Below are 19662 nucleotides of genomic sequence, written 5' to 3' on the forward strand. Positions count from 1 at the left end.
CTCTTTTATTTCTGATCATTCTTTCATGTCTTGGCAGCATACTCATCGCTGACATGACCCTTCACCTTTGACACTTGACTGGGGCAGTACCTGCTCATCGATCCTGCGCTGCAGCTGCATGATCTTGTTCTCCATGCCGACGTTGAGTTTCTTGAAGTGTTCCACGGAGCGGGCCTCAACACGCAGCCTCTTGAGCTCACGGCGGGCCAGCATGCGTCGTACGCAGCTCTGCAGCAGCACCACGGCCGCACGCACACGCCGGTAACGCACCCGCGCATGCCAGCCTTTCACCCAGCGCTGCAGCAGGCACACTTTACGCTCGTACAGCATCTGGGGACACAGACAAGGTTGTACTCAAACACCTTCATCATAATCATCATCCAAATCTGGTGAAAAAATTAACACTAGCGCTAGTAGAGGAAGTGAGGGTGAGTGGGGGCACTAGGGGGCGCTGTAGAGGAAGTGAGGGTGAGAGGGGGCACAGTGCTGACGTGGCTCTTACCCGCTGGTGCTCCCTCCTGGCAGCGTAGCCCCTGTAGAGACGCTGGAGGAGCAGGGCAATTGCCCGCTTGCGCTGGAACTTTCTCCGCGCTGCCCACATGCGCTGGTACTTCTGGATGACCACCGCCGCTCGGGAGTGCCGCAGGAACAGTGCCAGGCTGGCAGGGAGAGGGAGAGGGAGAGGGAGAGGGAGAGGGAGAGGGAGAGGGAGAGAGAGAGAGAGAGAGAGAGAGAGAGAGAGAGAGAGAGAGAGAGAGAGAGAGAGAGAGAGAGAGAGAAGGTAATAACCATCAGACAGGCAGCCCTCAGTTTGGATTAAAAAACTAAACAGCATTCAACACAACAGGGCCTGCCCCCAGGGACCATCCTAACCAACAGGACCAAACAACCAGCTCTACCAGTCCTGCCCCCTGGAACCAACACTGTCTACAGGAATCACTATTCAACACTATCTCAACCCCCAGGGACCATCCTGGCCTACAGGAACCAAACCGCACACACAGGGACCAAATCCCAAACATAGGGACCAAACCCCAAACACACACAGTAACCAGCACCACACACAGGAACTACACCCCACACACAGGAACCAAACCCCACACACAGGGACCAAACCCCACACACAGGGACCAAACCCCACACACAGCCCTCTGCCCCTCCTCACCGGCGCGCCTGGTGGCCCCTGACGTGTCTCTGGATGGTGACAGCTGCCCTCCGCATGCGCAGGTACTTCTTGCGCTGCAGCCAGCAGCGAATCGTCTTCTGGATCCGTATGCAGGCAGCCCGCAGCCTATCAGACCGTAGTTTCTCCAGGTAAGCCACCTGCCCCGCCCGGAAGAAGATCTTAGACTTGCCAAACTGATATTTGTCCTCATCCTGGGAGGAGAAGAGAAGAGAAGAGAGGAGAAGAGAGGAGGGGAGAAGAGAGGAGAAGAGAGGAAGAGAGGAGGGGAGAAGAGAGGAGAAGAGAGGAGGGGAGAGGAGAAGAGAGGAGGTGTGAGTGTTTAAGTGTATAAGTGTGACAGTGAATATGTGTGAGAGTGTATAAGTGTGACAGTGTACAAGTGTGAGACTGTAAGTGTGATAGATTACAAGCGTGAGGCTCTAAGTGTGAGAGTGTGTACAGTAAGTGTGTAAGTGACAGTGAATAAGTGTAAGAGTGTGTAAGCGTGAGACTGTAAGTGTGGGTACAACCCTGGACAGCAGTGCATCATCCTCATGACCTTTAACCCACATTACTGTACCTCAACCAGCTGAGGCAGAATCTTCCTGCACGCTACTTTGCGATCAGGCAGCGCGTCGGCCTGCTTCATGAGAACACGGTACCGTGTGAAGAACTCCTGGTATGTCCACCTGCCAACACAGACACAAAGTCAGGCCAACACAGCAACAGCACCACAGCTGTCAATCAACGACTGGCTCAGCGACCTTCAGCCCTGAGTGAGGAGGGTGTGGGTCGGACCAAGGGGAGGAGGAAGAGAAGTGGACCAATAGGAGTAGAAGGAGAGGAGGACCAATAGGAGGAGAAGGAGAGGAGGAGGGGGAGAGGAGAAGAGAAGAGAAGGAGGAGGAGGAGAAGAGAAGGAGGAGGAGGAAGAGAAGAGAAGGACCGATATGAGTAGAAGGAGAGGAGGAGGAGAGGAGGAGAGGAGGAGGAGAGGAGAAGAGGGGGGTTGTTAGAGTAGAGTTCAGAGTTACCTGGTGGGGAATCCGGCCGCTGAGATGCGAATCGTCTCCAGAACTCCACACGCTCTGAGCTGCTGTACTGCCCGCACTGGGTCCAGCCTGTGAAGTGGTCACGCACGCACACACTTAAGTAAGTAAGCCATCGGGAACAAGTAATCAAGTCATGCTACAAAGTTTCAAGAGAAATGCAGACACGGTTAATATGTTATAAAATTATCAATAGTATTTATTGGACCCCTTCAAAAATGGCACGGTTAGGACTTAGAAACTCAGACGTGTGTTGGAGGTGCAACACTGAGTGCGGCACTCTTTTACATATGTTATACTCTTGCCCCATAATAGACCCCCTATGGTCTGAGATAATGTCTTTTATCAACAAGTTGCTGACCACTGCTCTGGTACGCTAACCATTACTCTGTCTCTTGGGTGTGGTACCACAGGGGAGCGGGTTAAATGCCCATCAATCCTCATGGTGCCGAACAGCTGTAATAGTTGGATGCAGGATAATATTACACCATTGGAAAACACAAGTTGCTATATCAATGGTGGAATGGTTTAATGAAATGTCCAAGATTGCCTCTTATGAGAGGGTGTGCTATATAATGATAGATAAAGAGGACGTCTTTATGAAAATTTGGGGGCTTATTTAGATATAATACAGTAAGCTGGTGGTTTGTTTTTCTGTTTCTTTTTATCTCTTTTTCCCCCTTTTGTTTATGAGGATGTTCCAACATTCAGTGATGTACAAATGTGTATAGTTACACACTTTTTTATATACTGTATAGTGTATAGCTTTGTTAGTCAGTATCTGCCTGTAGTCCTCCCTGTTCACTTGTGGATGTTCAGTGTTTGTCTTTGTCTCATGTATTTGTGAAAAACCAATAAAAAGTGAATTACAAAAAAAAAAAAAAAAAAGTAAGTAAGCCATCAGTGTCTTATGCTTAGATAACACATATAATACATACATGTCTTCTTCCTCCAGGACAGCTGATTTGGCAACTGACACACACACACACACATCTTACGTGAAGGGTGCCTTTTGGTCATTGGGTTTGATGCAGCGTACATAGTGGGCAGCTGTGGTGCTCAGAGTCTCCATGAGAAGATGCAGAGAGTTCCGGAACTGGAGGCGGAGATGGAACACTGGTGTGAGTCGATACACTTCATCCACTATTCTAGAGTGGCTTTGGTGGGACCACAGACAAATGCCAATGTGATGCACAGGGACATGAATCTGACACCTGCTTTTCCTACTCCACAGCCACACACACACACACACACACACCCTTGAGAACTAATCCCACAGAAGGTTATCAGAAGCTCTCTTGTTGAGCAAATATCAGAAGCTAGGTGACCCACACACACACTCTCTCTGATCCGTCTCCATCCATGTGTCCAGTGTGATGTCCCTGAAAAGGTCAGGCAGTAGCCATAGCCCGAGTAGGTGTGTGTAAACACCATCAGCGCTACTGAGCAGATCAAATGAGATGGCTGATTAACTGCACGGGAGTGTTATGAGGCCTGTGTAAATGTGTGTGGCCAGGTCAGCCTCTGTTTAATCCCTGTGGAAGTATGTATGTGTGTGTGTCTCAGAGACCTTCAAGGTGACATTTTTCCAGGTGTGTGTATGTATGTGTGTGTGTCTCAGAGACCTTCAAGGTGACATTTTTCCAGGTGTGTGTATGTATGTGTGTGTGTCTCAGAGACCTTCAAGCTGAGGGTTTTCCAGGTGTGTGTGTATGTGCCCCAGAGACAACCCCCCCCCCCCCCCCCCACCCCCCACAGACCTGCAGGCCGACGCTCTTGCGTGTGTGTGTTAGTTGGGTGCTGCTGCGTGCCGTCTTCAGGCGAGTGTGAACAGGTCCCCCTCCAGCTGCAGATACACACTCCTCCTCCTCCTCAAGGAGCTCCAGCAGCAGCTCAAACTGAGTCAGCAACCACACACACAAACACACACACAATCATACACACATACTGCATGTTTTATAGGTCAAATATCAGATTGTCAGACTTTTCTACTAAAGGGATTAGTTCCTATTACGATTCCTGATGAACTGTAGGAATTTATTCCACAATACAATCTAGTCCAACTAATCTAGACTTAAAATTCTAATTGACTTATAGTATCTAAACCCAACATGACCACATCAGACCTCATGTGCTCGACTGGCTGACTGGACCATGTGTGTGTGTATGTGTATGTGTGTGTGTGACTGGACCCACCTTACTGGACCTCAGGACACTAATCTGCTCCGCATTCACTGTGTCTTTATTCTTCTCCAGAAACCCCTCACACTCATACTCCACCTGAAAGAAAGAAAGAAAGAAAGAAAGAAAGAAAGAAAGAAAGAAAGAAACAAAGAAAGAAACAAAGAAAGAAACAAACAAAGAAACAAAGAAACAAAGAAAGAGAAAGGTCAGCAGAGGATGTGTGAGGCAAAAGCAGCTGGCTGATGCTGTGGGGATGCTGTGCTGTGGGGATGCTGGCGCTGTGCAGACGCGTTGCTGCGGTACCTGGTCAGCGAAGTGCAGGACGATGAAGGCGGTGTTGGACATGCGCGGCTTCTGAAAGTGAGCACTGCTTTTCCCGTGGGTGCTGTACAGCTTTTGGGCCCACGACCCGTCAGAACCTTTGGGCATCTGAGCAGAGGTCAACATGGCCGTTTACGGACTTCACAGGAAACCCAATTACAAATGAATCACAAAATTGATCACTTAATCATTATGAGTGAACACAGAAAAGTTAATTTAGCTGACTGTATGTTATAGCATCGTGGAGTATTGACATTCTTCACGGGTGTCTGTGTCTGTGTCTGTGTCTGTGTCTGTGTCTGTGTCTGTGTCTGTGTCTGTGTCTGTGTCTGTGTCTGTGTCTGTGTCTGTGTCTGTGTCTGTGTCTTACTCTGCATTCTTCATCCAGCAGGTCCAAGATGCCCATCTTGGCCTCGATCAGGCTGATACAGGGCTGGTTGTCATGGAAATCGATCAGCGTCCATGGGATGTCCTCCTTCATGTACTCCTCCTGCTCCAACTTAAACACATGCTGATAGACACACACACACACACACACACACACACACACACACACACACACAGAGAGAGAGTTTAAACATGTGCTGATGGACACACACACACAGCTTAAAAACATACTAAGAAAGAGTAAAAACACACACACACACACACACACACACACACACACACACACGAGACCAGATAAGATTGTTGCTTCACTGTCTCAGATTTTGTTCAAACCTGCATACTGCTATTACGATATCACGAAAGGGAAAACTAATGGCACGCTGTCCCTGTTTAAATACCAATTAACTGATTAATGATTAAGATGTGATGAAAATTTTCCGAAAATTACCTCCAACCAGGGGCGCTAAGCCCCTCTTCTTTCAATCCTACTGACGTCCCTGTCTAGAGCCAATCTAAAACTAATGGGTACAACCTTTTAACAGTCCCAATCATACAGATAACATGTCTGTCTTCCACCCTACAAAGTTTGGGCAGGCTAGGAATAATACTTTTCAAGATAGTAATGCCCAAACATGCCCTCAAAGATAAGGTATTTCTGAGTGTAAAAATTATACAAAATCAAGGGTGAAATATTTTACGAAGTCATTGGAATTTAGCATAAGGTCTTAGTTTTGGGACCTACATCTGAGACGGTGCAGCAACCAATTTTCTGGATATTGTCTGATACGACACAGAATGACCCACCAGTCACCACTTCAATCACAAATATAGCTGCAAGCAGCAATGTGGGGGCCAAGCAGTGCGCTATAGCAGGAATGGCGTTGCCATGGCATCAGAAAGCACTCACAGCTAGTTTGATTGCAATTGGATAAAGAATGGCTGAGAAATAAGCTCATTTACTTTGTTATAGTGCCCCTAGAGGCGGAAATTACACCAATGTCCTTGTGCGTTCTCACAATCAGCTACCATGTCCCCGGACTTCATACACCAAAGAGTTGCTGAGATGTGAGCTCACTTTTTTTTATTACAGCACCCCTTGAGGCCAAATGAGACCATTTTCCTTGCATGTCCTCACAATCAGCTACTAAGTCCCTGTATCAAGTTTGGATATCATACATCAAAGTGTTGCTGAAATAAGAGCTCATTTCCTGTATTGCAGCGCCCCCTATGGAGGCCAAATGATGCCAATTTCCTAGTGGGTCACAATCAGGTACCACGTCCTTATACCAAGTTTGGACTTCATACATCAAAGCATTGCTAAGATATGAGCTCACTTCTTGTATTGCAGCGCCCCCTATAGAGGCCAAATGATGCCAATTTCCTATTGCGTCATCACAATCAGATACCAAGTCCCTGTACCAAGTTTGGACTTCGTACATCAAAGTGTTGCTGAGATACGAGCTCACTTCCTGTATTGCAGCGCCCCCTATAGGAGGCCAAAAGATGCCAATTTCGTAGTGCGTCCTCACAATAAGATACCAAGTCCCTGTACCAAGTTTGGACTTCATACATTAAAGCGTAGCCGAGATGTTAGCCCACTTCCTGTTAGGCGGCATCATAGCCATGTGTGATTGGCTGTCACGGGCAAATAAACTTGAAATAAAAGAATCTGACAAGTATCGTTTGTGCGGCTTGGTCTGAAGATCATCTGCACCAAGTTCCATGAAAATCGGATGAAATTTGTAACCGCTGAAACTTTTCGTAGAGTTTGGATTAAATCCAATATGGCGGAAAGTGACGGGATAGGGGTCGATGAACTCGGGATGGTCCAAGGATTCAGACGCTACCTCAATTGTGAAAATCAGACAAGAGTCAAGGATCACGCGCATGAACGCATGTCCAGCATTGAAGTGGCGCTAGAGTGTTCAATGTATATGCATAAAAATTGCTGTGAGTGATTGGGACAGTGTCCTAACTAATGGTATCGAGCTTTGTTATGTTAACTCAAAGTGCCACGGAGATGTTAGTCCACTTCCTGTTTGGCGGCTTCGTCGCCATATTTGATTGGCTGTCACGGGCAAACAAAAATGAAATTGAAAAATCTGACAAGTATCTTTTGTGCGGCTCGGGCAGAAGATCATCTCCGCCAAGATCCGTGAAAATCGGATGAAATTTGTGACCGCTGAAACTTTTCGTAGAGTTTGGACTAAATCCAATATGGCGGAGGTCCAATATGGCGGAAAGTGACGTAATAGGGGTCATTGAACTTAGGTCGGTCCAGGGATTCCAACGGTTTCTGATATGTGAAAATCGAACGTACCGTTCAATGGTCACATGCGTGAATACAATCCAGGTTTGACCCATTGGTGGCGCTAGAGTGTTGGGCATAGAGTTCTGTAAATTGGTGAGAGTGATCCTGGGACAGTGCTAAATCCGTGTGCCAAATTTCATAACTTTAGACCCAGCGGTTCAATTTTCGGCCAGATTTTGACCTGTTGGTGGCGCTAGATGGCTGGGTTTAGAGGTCCGTAAATGAGTGTGAGTGGTCAGTGGAGTGTCCCGAAACTTTCTGCCAAATTTCAGCACTTTTTAGCCAGGAGTTCTATATGCTGCCATAGACTCCAATGGCAGAGGAATCATAATAGGAAAAGCTAGTAACTCAATGGGGGCCTTCGCAGCTTCGCTGCTAGGCCCCCAATAAAAACATACTGTATACCATATAACATACATATTACAATATCAAGAGAATTTCACAGCGAAATCACTGTTCAAACTGCGCATACACAACACACCACTAGCACAAATTAAGGTCTAATGTTTGAAGTCTAGTATCTCAGAATAAGCCAAAAAATAACTCACCAAATTAAACTGCTGCTGGAGTTTCTCATTGGCATAATTGATGCAGAACTGCTCAAAGCTGTTGACCTCAAACGTCTCAAACCTACATCACAGCAAAGACACCATATAGCTTAGAGAAGATCTGGCCACATGTTACAGCAAAAGTATCCAGGTCAACATAGGATGGGCACCTGCTAAAAAGCTAAATATCAGGTGGCTACTTGAGCAGGTGTTAGGGAAATAATACTGATGCCATCTGGACTGCTGCTATCTGACAAAGGCCCAGGCCAGACTGACTGACAGCACTGCCTCAGCACAGTTTATATGCAAAGTTACACACTCCAGCCCTCAGATGGACTCAGAGTCACCGCGCAGCCTCCTGCTGCAGCAGAGCAGTACAGTGCTGCATGTTCCCTTTCATTAATGGGGCAGTACAGCATATTACCCTAGGGCAGGGGTCGACAACCTTTTTTGCCTGGAGAGCCACTTTTACCAAATGTATTATTTTTTTCATCTCAGAAGAGCCACATAAAGACGATTACAAGAAAAAGTTTGGATATTTAACATACAGTTACTTTCATTCAACAGAGGATTTTTAAATAGCCTACATTTTCTACTAGTTTTAATGTGCAATTAACTTGAAATGTAAAGTGGAATGACAGAAGTATCCCGTGTAGGCTAAACACCACCCTCTATTTTTCCAGTGTCCTTTGGTATGCAAAGTAACATCATAGTTAACAACACAACACTCAATTTTCATTGACATGTCATTGGTGAAATTGAACATTAGGCCTACCAGAGATTAGATTTGGTGATGGCCTTGGAGTCTGGCTGGCTCATATTCAGTGAGGTGAAGTTTCATGCAAGAATTGAGGCTGTCACCATTTAAGGGCAACTCCACGCAAAACTGTCATATCCATAACGCCAACTAAATACCATGGCATTGTGTTGGCGTTATGGATGTGACAGTTTTGCGCGGAATTGACCTTAAACGGGAGCGCAGGTTTGTCTTTATATTTTTCATATATGAGAAAGATTTCTCACATGCAAGTGGAACCGAACAGGGTTAACACAGTTAACATTTTTCAGTTCGTTTTCAGAATCAATCTTCGGATGGAAACTTTCCCATTTCAGCCTTGTGTTTGCGCTCGCAAGCTGTGGTCGCTGACGTTTCCTTTTTGACATTTTCCTTATCTAGCCTAGGCTACAGCAAGCGCACACATCAACAATAACAATTAAAGTGTTCTCGTTGACTGAAATAGAGGGAAATCGGTAATTTTGTTTGATATTGACATGGCAACGAACCGCGAATGTAACAATATTGTGCAGCTACGGTTACGGAGCCAAGTGAGGTGGAAAGTTATATAGGCTAAATTACTCAGATAGACTTACAATCCATCCATGTACCCATCTGCAGATGACTAGAACCGACAAACTCACCCGCAGATGTCTAGAGGCCTTATACCCAGCCGTAGATATCTAGAACCCACAAATGTCTAGAACCCATGTACCCACCCACAGATGTCTAGAACCCACAAACCCACCCGCAGATGTCTAGAGGTCGCATACCCACCCGTAGATGTCTAGAACCCCGATGAAGGCGTGTCGCTTGCCAGCATTCTGCAGCGCTGCGTTGATGCGGGCCACGATCCAGCTGAAGAGGCGGGCGTAGACGTGCTTAGCCAGGGCGTCCCGGCCGGTCAGTGCCTGCACTCCGGACATGGGCTTGTTGTACGTCTCCGACGCCGTTTTCAGCTTCCTGTGGCACAGCCAATGAGACATCTCCTGCACCGGTACGCCCATCACCTCACAGAACGTCAGCAGGGGAGGGCTGTCTGGCTACAACAACAACAACAACAACAACAACACAAACAAACAGGAAACAGCCTCAGGTCAGGAGAAATACATAATGCACTGATTTATAGCCAGACAGTCCTGTTGCCCTTGATACCTCCAAACTAGAGAACTTTGTAGACTGGTATGCCACTGGACAGGTCTTACGGACTGGTATATAATGACTATCTGATAGCATCCACTCACACAGGCGTTATATACTAGTATAAAATCAACTCAAACACACAGGCGTTATAGACTGGAACATCCCTCTCTCTCACACACACACACACACACACACACACACACACACACACACAGGTATGTAGTGAGCATCCACTCACACACACAGTGCTGCTGTCAGCCCCCCGCGGCCTGATTTCCACGTTCCCCAGGTGAAGAACTCCGGCCAGGATCCTGAACAGACCCATCTGCTGGGCCTCATCAATGCCTGGGGACGTTCAAAGCAAACACATGGAGACAGACACATGAACACGTTCAACACAGACATACGGGCATGGTAAACACAGACATGGTCAACACAGACATAGGGGCATGTTCAACAAAGACATGTTCAACACAGACATACAGTACGGGCATGTTCAACACAGACATGTTCAACACAGACATATAGGCATGTTAGACACATACATATGGGCATGTTCAACACAGACATACGGGAATGTTAAACACATATACATGGGTATGTTCAACACAGACACGTTCAACACAGACACGTTCAACGCAGACGTACGGGCATGTTAAACACATACATAAGCTGAGAATTAAGATAAGGGAGAGGCATGAATAGAGGGGGGAATGGATGGATGGATGGATGGATGGATGGATGGATATCCTAGGATGCGTATGCACCAGGTTAATGTCCTTACCCAACATAGTCAAAGCCTTCCTGGTTGACTTCATCTCTTTCTCATCGTCCACAGCGTCTATAACTAGGTTTTTTCCCTGGTTGGTGAAATGGAAGTCATCTGCTCGGCCTTAAAGAAGACAGAACTCCTCAAATCATGTGACTCCAACTCTATTCCTGTCTAAGGAAATCTCTAAAAATGACTTAATGTTACATACACACACACTCAGCTGACCAAGCCCAACAATAACACACAACAACACACACACACACCACACACACACACACACACACACACACACAAACACACACACACACACACACCTGTTCTTTATTCTTGCTTGATTAAGATGACTTGATTTTGTCTGAGACAGAAGGTTGACGTAATGAAACAGACATACCTAATTTCAGGTCCTTAAATTCAGGAGCGTGAGAGCAAGCGCACAGCTGATAAAATATATGATAGTTCCGCTCCTCACTGGCCTACAGAGACAGCATTCAACAGAGACATTCAACAGAGATGCTGCAAACATCAAAGTAACATTTAGACAACAACCATTCAGCATATCCACAGTGACTTACTAGACCTAGATGCTATTAGCTGCATTACTGTAGTACTGAACCCATAAGTGCTATTAGCTATTAGCTACAATATATACTGAACCCATGGTTAAGTGCTATTAGCTATTAGCTACGTACATTATGTACTGAACCCATGGCTAAGTGCTATTACCTTTTTTAAGTACTGAACCCATGGCTAAGTGCTTTTATCTACTTTAAGTACTGAACCCATGGCTAAGTACTATTAGCTATTATTACACATACTGAACCCATTGGAATAGTTGATTAGTTGTTAGAACTTTGTTAAGTTGGTAGAATAGTTGCTAAGGACTTTGTTCTAGTACTGAAAGTGTTATTTAGAACCTTACTCCAGAGGGGGTGCTTCAGGAACACTGGATGCTTACAAACATAGCACATTATTCAGGAAACTCCTGATCTAAAATAACTGACCTGCTGGAAACAGATCTGATCTTTTCCACCTAATCTAGTTTCACACTAAATCCCCTTTTGTGCATTCATCTCACAGAGGATCAAAGCTCTCTGCTGTGCGCTTACAGGCAGAGGAAACACTAGACGGCCCACTATATTGCATTATATGCTTACAGACTGCAGAGGAAGGGAGAGGCCCACAGTGACTCACATAGCCCTGTGTCTGCCTGAAGGTTTAATTAGACATTAGTCTGAAAGTCGCTCTGTGCGGACACATCACTAAAAACATCCACCATTACATGACGGGGCCTGCAAACACACTACTGCTGTGGGTGCAGCAAGCAACACTCACCTGGAACACCACTCTGGACTTCTCCAGCAGGTACGTCCTCATGTTGGCACCCATCATCTGGTATTTCCTGTCAAACCCAATCTCGATGTACTTCCCAAAGCGGCTGCTGTTGTCATTACGGGTGGTTTTGGCATTCCCAATGGCCTGTGAGGAATAGTACTGTTCCACACATCATTCAGAAAACGACTAGAACAAAACATTCAGAAAACGACCAGAACAAAACATTCAGACAATGAGCACAACTCAAGTCACAGCACAGGAGAAAAGGCACTTTGGCCAACACTGGCAGTCACAGAGGTGCTTTGGAAATAAACATACTTACTTTTTTACGTGGGATTATAAACTGAACCACTTAAAACGTTTACAGTTTACCTGACCAAACCAAACTATACCAAACAGAACGGAACTAACTGAAACAGTCGGGGCCATAACTCCCCAACGTCCTCACCTCCATGATGGGACTGGACGCCAGCACTCGCTCCTCGATGTTGGTCTCGCCCGATGACCCACTGACCGTGGCAAAGTACCTCATGGTGTATTTGGCCGAGACCGTCTTCCCCGCCCCAGATTCCCCACTCACTATGATGGACTGGTTCTTCTCATCTCTGGGAGTAAATTTAACACTGTGAGTTTGTGTGTGTGTGTGTGTGTGTGTGTGTGTGTGTGTGTGTGTGGGGAGGAGACTTTGCCAAAAAGAATCATGTTGGTCATCATGTTAACCTGTTAACCTGCAAATAAAAACGCAACAAGCGTAACTGGGTAAGAAAGCCATTTGGAGCGGAGTGCAAACCTGGCCATCTGTTTGTAAGCCTCTTCAGCCACTGCAAAGATGTGGGGGTCCATGTCCCCCATGTTCTGCCCACTGTACGCATTAATGATGTCAGATCCATAGATGCGCAGAGACTCGTATGGATTGATGGCTACCAACACAATGCCTGAAGACAGCAGAGAAAAACACACACACACACACACACACACACACACACACACAAACACAAACACAAAAACACACACGCAGTTTGGATCCATAGATGGGCAGAGATTCGTATGGATTGATGGCTACCAACACAATGAAGACAGTAGAGAAAAACCAAAGAAACTCAAGAGTACATATATGTCAATCACAAGGACGACACTTTATTATGATTAAGCTGAGGATTTTTATTCTCAAATATTTTTACCGCACAAAAAGTCACCACACACACACACACACACATACATACATACATACACACTGTTTACGTGTTCGTCCATGTTGGTGAAGCATGTCCCTAATAGGCTGACAGATATGACATGGCAACTCCAAAGTCTATAGTCCAGCGGCTCCACTGAGTCAGTGCCTACCGCAGTATGTGTAGATGAGCCGCGAGTCGATGAAGCGCACGCGGAGGTTGTGCAGCACGGCCGGCTCATGCAGGTAGCTCAGGGCCGTCAGGTCGTTCTCCCCCACCAGGATGTCAGGGTTCCGCAGGGGGGGCAGGCAACGGTCCTTCGGAAGCTTGTGCTCCAACTCCTGACAACCACAACTACCATTTAGCAAACTACACACACACACACACACACACACACACACACACACACACACACACACACACACACACATCCTGTCTGTGGCTACAGATGTAGAGATCCTGACCTGCTTCACATCCATTCGGGGACAGCTGCACATTTGAAACCTGCCTGAAGCCACAGCAGCAGCTTCGGAAACATATCTGGGCTAAAACCAAAGTCAGTTCCCATGACTTTCACAATCAACCCCCCCCCCCCCCCCCGCCCTCCTCTTTTCCAGGTGAAGCACAACAGCACAGAGAAAGAATTAACAGGCAGGCAAGTAGAAAAGGCTAAGAGGCGCACACACACACACACACACACACGTCCGTAACAGCCGCTGGTAGGAGGCCTGAAACGGCGTCTTGGTGGCCCCAGTGCTGCACACACACATACTGTATGTCCGTATGTCAAGTGGCCCCAGTGTTGTGTGCACGCACAAACACACATACACACAGTATGTCCGTAACTTACCGTGCCGTCCTCCAGCTGCAGCAGCAGCGACGCGTCTCCAGGTGCATAGTCCCTCAGGAGGTCCGCCGGCCGCCACACCTCCACCTTGTCAGGGATCCACACACGAGCATGCTGCGGGGAGATAGGGGACTTTCAGCTGGAGGGACATCACTATGATGGATGCCTGGGCAGGACCGTCAGTATGAATGTGCGAGTACTGTGGAAAGGAACTAGAGCGCACCGCATGGGTCATGTCCAGGGACACACAGATCATTCCTCAATGTGGGTGTCTGTCCTGCTGGTGTGAAATGTGGGGATAAGAGGAGTGAGGAGCTATAGGTCTGCAGCCTGCTGGGCAACGGCAGATGTCCTCTACCCACATACCACAGAGCCACAGCCCGAGACACCAGGTGTTTGGGGGAGGTTCTGAGAACAGCTGCCTGCACACCAGAATGTTGCTGGAGCTTAGTGAGTAGACACTTGTCACTGCATGCATAGGTGCTGTGCAGTGATCTGGGGAGTACAAGTGCCATGCAAGCAGTTTACCCATGATGCAACAGTGTTTAGGCTAGCCTGGGGGGGGTGATATTAACGTCATGCCAGCTTTAACCCTCCACCATCTATGGTTTTAGCAGTCTATACAGATAGTCCTCCACATTACAAGCGAACTGGGTGAAATCTTGGATAATGCAGCCTGGCCATACTGAAAGTGACCTGCTTGAAACTGAGAATCTCCGTGCTTATCTGACTGATGAGCTCAGCGATATTGACACTAAAACGACAACTTCAGCAATAATTCCGTGCCATGTGCCATATGTCAGCATGAGTGGAACAAAGCTCTTCTATGATTACAGCTATTTAGCTGATTTGTCAGCGTTTCCCCTCGTGTTGATAACCCAACTCCACATATTTGATCATTTGGTTGTGCGTGCGTGTGTGACAACCAGATCACCAGCAAAGAGAAACATAGTAACGGAAGTTATATTGCAAAGCCGTTACTCTCCCAACATGTGAAACTGCCCAACTATAGTGTGGGGTTAACCGAGACAAAGCATGGATAATGACAATATTATAAGTAGTTAGCAGCATTGAGCTACACTTTTGGTAGTGTACTCCATAACTAAATGTTAGCGACTGGTCGGAAACATGTAGGTTGATGTTTGTTTACTTTCCAAGGTAAGGCAATTGAACAATCATTAGTGTTACTCATTAAAATATGCAGTAACTTTTACACTGCTACTATGAATCACAGAACATAGCCTACCTTTGAGTAAAGTTCCGAAGTTGCCATGTCACTTTTTCTGTAGGCTACCAATACAAGTAACTTAAGTCACTGTCTTTAAATCGACAGTTATATTTTAAAAAGACTACATTAATAAATACGTAATTCTGTGAACCGTTTAGGGCTGAGGGACAAGGCGCGAGTAGCCTATGCGTCTTCCTTGAAGACGTCTCTGCGCATTGTGGGAGTGCCAAGAGATAAATTGATTGAACGTTAGACAAGCCATGGCCACGCGTGAATGAACTAACCTGATGACTGAAAAGCGTCTCCCGGTGGAGGAAATATGAACTTAAAAGGTATGTCAGCTGGTCTACAAATCCACTTCCTGCAATGACAACCACCATGCAACCTCAGTCAAGTTGTAGTCTAATGCTTCAAAGATAGTTTGTACTGATACTTGAAGGACTTTCAAGAGACGTTTAAAGACTCATTGTTCAAGCTTGCACTTTAATAGGTCTCTTATAGCGTTATAGTTTGTATGTTTTTTTTTTATTATGAAAAAGTTTCATATTATTTTCATTGTTGATATCATTAGTTATTATTATGCTCAATGTAGTCTTTTTAACTATCATTGTAATACTGTATGTGGCTTTGCCCAATACCATAAATATACCCATGGTGCCAGTGAATAGGGTATTTTAAGCAGGGAGCTTTGGAAATGTCTTTAGGCATAACGGGACAGCTGTATGCCACCAGAGCTAAACCTGGCCTGCAAAATATTCCATTCTAATGCAAAGCGGAATTACTTATTCAAAAAGGTATATTAAAACATATACATAACATAAAAGGAAAATACAGATGATTTGACATTTGAGGAGCAGAACAATGAAAGGATGTCTGAGCAGGTCACTGTTGACTGTTCAGATGATGCTTTAATCACACTTTCTATTCAGTTTCATATATAGCATATAGTTCATCACTTCTTACACAGGATACATTAAGCTTTCTGCTGATGACAGCAGTATCACTCAAGCAGCTGTCATTAAGCCTTAAGTCAAACGTTTTAATTACTTAAATGACACTGAACAAATGATGGAGTATAGTGCAAAAACTATTTTATTATTTTATTTACAAAAACATTGGCACAAATGTGACAGTAAATGCATGTGCACACCTCTGAGTTCATTCTCTAACAAGTTTCCAGGCAACCGAAAGGAACTGGTGCTGTTTTCAGTTGAATCACAGCGTAGTGGACACACTCCGGATCGGACGCACAGAGGGACAAATATTGCCCAAGATACCGCAGGCGGTGATGGTTTAAGGCCATTTCTAGGTGGAGTGACTGGAGAGGGAGAGAGCAGGCTCAGAGTGCCTGTGGGCTTCAGTATAAACGCTCCCAGGTGGAGATGGAAAGGAACCGACACCTCACAGCATCAATCAGAGATGGGAAAGGAACCGACACCTCACAGCAGTCGGAGAGGCGGACACGTGCGCAGAGGATCCGTGAGATACGACCAGGTAGAAGTCTCATAATGCAGACGACATCTTCAGGAATTAGCCTACAACTGTAAAACACTAAACATACAGAGCCTTCATTCTTGCCTTCATTCTATCATAACAAAATATGATACAAACACCTCACCACCACATCTACAGTACAGAAGGCTCTTTTACAGCCGATTCATGCTGATAACATCATTCTCAAGCGGCGCTGGTCAACAGGACTGGGGGCACTGGTCACCACTGGTGGAGTTGGTCTGCTTCCCCACAGCTCAGAGCACTTGTGCAGGAGAGGGGGAGGAAGTGGGGGGGGACAGGAAGAGAGGAGGAGGAGAGACAGCAGAGTAAAGGGCAGAGGACGGGGAGAGGAGAAGGGAGGAAGAGAGGAAAAACAATGAGGCGCAGGTGTAATAGGAGCTGGTTTCAGCCAGCCAGCTTGCTGGCCATGAGGGAGGTCTTGCGCTGCGGGAGGTCCTGGGGGGTGGGGATATGTTCGCCAGTGATTTCCGCCTTCTCTGTGGTGGCCGCAGGGAGCTGCTTGTTCTTCATCTTGGCTTTGGCCATGTTGTAATCACCCGAGTCGAAATATTTTTGCTGTGGGGAGAAAATAAACACACCAGACATGAGAAAGGACAAACTGAATCATCACTGGCTGGTCTTGACTGACATCACTGTAGCCTAGCCACTTACGCCCTTCTGTAGCCGCTTGCGGAGCAGGTCAGAACCCCCCGGTTTGGCGCCCAAGTGGGGGTACCTGGCCTTCAGCTTGGCCTCCTCCGTCTTCTCTGGACTCGCTACCGTATCGTCCATTTCCTGAAACACAGGTCAGAACATCAGCACCAGAGCCATCATTAGTCCACCACCAGACCATCAGGGTCACGGAGAGAGCAGCAACTTGGTTCCTGACAGGGCTGCTCATGCGCAGCCGGGACCTCTGGACTGATTTCTGGGTGTCGACTTGATCTTCCCGTTCTACACTACACATATCACTGTTGTATCAAGTATCACAATATTTATTTACTTAACATTATTATTTACATTTTATATTGATACATGTATTTACTTCTGAAGTCCACAATATGGCATACAACTTCGTATGAGTCCATTTTGAATTATGGTAGAAATAAATCCTGATGTATGGCAGAGTCGAATGGCAATACTGACCATCAAAAAACAAAGAATTGCAATAATATTGTATAGTGGCCCAAATGTCGTGGTAGTATCATATAGTCATCTCTGTGGCAATTCTCAACCTATTGACAAAGGTCATACACACCGCTTAGACTGGTACTTTAACAACTTGGCTGAGCAGGCAAAAACAATAAATCAACACAAATTGATATTCCGATTCTTCATCGATTTGCTACATTGACATGTAGCATTCTGATTCTTTGGCCATTTTTATTTTCTGCAGCGTAGGCCATGACAGATATGAGACGTTAAATATTCTTTACAAATAAAACACTTTCCAAATAGGCTAATTGACAGAAACATTTGTCATGTGTGTTCAGCCCATAGACAGTAAAAGCCAGGTATTTCATGGATTGACCGCAACAAAAATACAAACGGGGTTGCCCTGGCATCCAACTAGCCTTAGCTGTAACGTTTGTGTCATTTTGCTCACATACAAAATCATGTTTCCATTCCACCTACATTTGCGGTGATCATCATGGGGCGAACGTAAGCAACCGTAATGGATTGACAAATAGAGTTCATTAACATTAATATACCAAAAGCTAAACTTATCAAACAATGATCAACAGATTTTATAGGATTGCTAAATTGCATAGCTTTGAGTTCTCCAGCGTTAGCGTTACCGGATCAAAGCAACGGCAGCTAAACCTGCTGAACCTGCTGAACCTGATAAACGTTTTAAAATGGTAACGTTACCACAAAATGTATCTTGTCTTAATTTGAGACCTTTCGGGCTACTTGTCAAATCATCACTGCCACTGTCGACCATACACTTTTGAACTTCAGGTGTCTAATCATAGCTAACATGACAGCACTGACAAGCTAACATTTTCGTTAGCTAGTTAGCTCGCTAGATTGATATTCTTTTACATGAGTTTTCTGGTAAGCTCTAACCTGCTGTTCCTCCGTAGTTGGTTCTTCGGTTGCTTTAACTTCTTCAGCTTCTGTGGACATCTTCACTACACGTATAAACAGAAGCAGCACTAAAATACAACAAAGCGGGACTGATGTCACCTCGCAGCACACACTGAATCCAGACTGAATCCCGCTATCCACGCCAATCAGTCAATGCATTGAATTTTACGCGTACTAATGGCCGCCCATTTTCTACGTCATGACGTTTCATCGTAGAGGAAGTCTGTTCGAAACAGTATGTTTGCTACGTATGCTACGCTACACTATTCCTGTAAACATTGTTTAAAGCATTATAATAAACAAGAGCTATACATTGATAGCCCGCGTGGTGCGGGCAAGATAGTGTTCGGGGAGCTCTGGCACTCGTATCCCAATGGAATATTCAGATCAAACGTAAACTCAGCTGTGCGTTTCAACAGCATGTCCTGCAGCTAGCTAGCTAGATAGATAGATAGATAGATAGATACTTTATTGATCCCCAGGGGAAATTCAAGGTCTCAGCAGCATACATACAACACAAACACATTCTTTAACAGCAGAAAGAGTAATTAAAGTATATAATATAAAAACACAACTAAGAAGTAAGGACAGTAGAAGATAAAGAATATGCTAAATATACTAAAATACAAATTATACTAACACTTAATACAATATATACAAATATACTAAAATACAAATTACAAAAATAGAAATTATACTAACACTTAATCTAAATCAATTCTAAAAACAGTATCCACATAGTGGTGATTAATAAATCAGAGGCTCTTGCAATGACTGAGGCAGGGACTGAGCCTGTGATTCTCTGTGCATAGTAAGGTATGGTAAGGTGCTCTAAGGTGCTCT

At 45.6% G+C, this 19662-nt stretch overlaps 2 protein-coding genes across 2 annotated transcripts in view; both read right to left on the minus strand.

Moving 5' to 3' along the window:
* Positions 1 to 15512, minus strand: part of LOC121724490 (unconventional myosin-Va-like) — a 28710-nt gene extending 13198 nt beyond the window's left edge. The window contains exons 1-21 of the mRNA XM_042111085.1: positions 15253 to 15512; positions 14010 to 14120; positions 13332 to 13500; positions 12778 to 12922; positions 12436 to 12592; positions 11988 to 12131; positions 11047 to 11128; positions 10668 to 10775; positions 10122 to 10228; positions 9518 to 9783; positions 7966 to 8047; positions 5090 to 5230; positions 4702 to 4827; positions 4411 to 4494; positions 3975 to 4112; positions 3213 to 3310; positions 2200 to 2286; positions 1746 to 1854; positions 1166 to 1377; positions 503 to 659; positions 91 to 330 (exon numbers count right to left, since the gene is read on the minus strand). Coding sequence (XP_041967019.1) covers positions 91 to 330; positions 503 to 659; positions 1166 to 1377; positions 1746 to 1854; positions 2200 to 2286; positions 3213 to 3310; positions 3975 to 4112; positions 4411 to 4494; positions 4702 to 4827; positions 5090 to 5230; positions 7966 to 8047; positions 9518 to 9783; positions 10122 to 10228; positions 10668 to 10775; positions 11047 to 11128; positions 11988 to 12131; positions 12436 to 12592; positions 12778 to 12922; positions 13332 to 13500; positions 14010 to 14120; positions 15253 to 15279 — 2790 coding nt within the window. The 5' untranslated portion in view covers positions 15280 to 15512. The remainder of the gene's footprint in view (positions 1 to 90; positions 331 to 502; positions 660 to 1165; positions 1378 to 1745; positions 1855 to 2199; positions 2287 to 3212; positions 3311 to 3974; positions 4113 to 4410; positions 4495 to 4701; positions 4828 to 5089; positions 5231 to 7965; positions 8048 to 9517; positions 9784 to 10121; positions 10229 to 10667; positions 10776 to 11046; positions 11129 to 11987; positions 12132 to 12435; positions 12593 to 12777; positions 12923 to 13331; positions 13501 to 14009; positions 14121 to 15252) is intronic.
* Positions 15513 to 16308: 796 nt separating this feature from the next.
* On the minus strand, positions 16309 to 18978 carry arpp19b (cAMP-regulated phosphoprotein 19b). The gene is made up of 3 exons (XM_042111182.1): positions 18799 to 18978; positions 17401 to 17523; positions 16309 to 17304 (listed from the first exon to the last, which is right to left on the minus strand). Exons 1-3 carry the CDS (start codon positions 18856 to 18858, stop codon positions 17134 to 17136), a joined length of 354 nt encoding a protein of 117 aa, XP_041967116.1. The 5' UTR covers positions 18859 to 18978; the 3' UTR covers positions 16309 to 17133.
* Between the last annotated feature and the right edge of the window lie 684 nt (positions 18979 to 19662).

The sequence above is a fragment of the Alosa sapidissima genome, chromosome 11 (assembly GCF_018492685.1).
Source record: "Alosa sapidissima isolate fAloSap1 chromosome 11, fAloSap1.pri, whole genome shotgun sequence".
NCBI lineage: Eukaryota > Metazoa > Chordata > Actinopteri > Clupeiformes > Clupeidae > Alosa > Alosa sapidissima.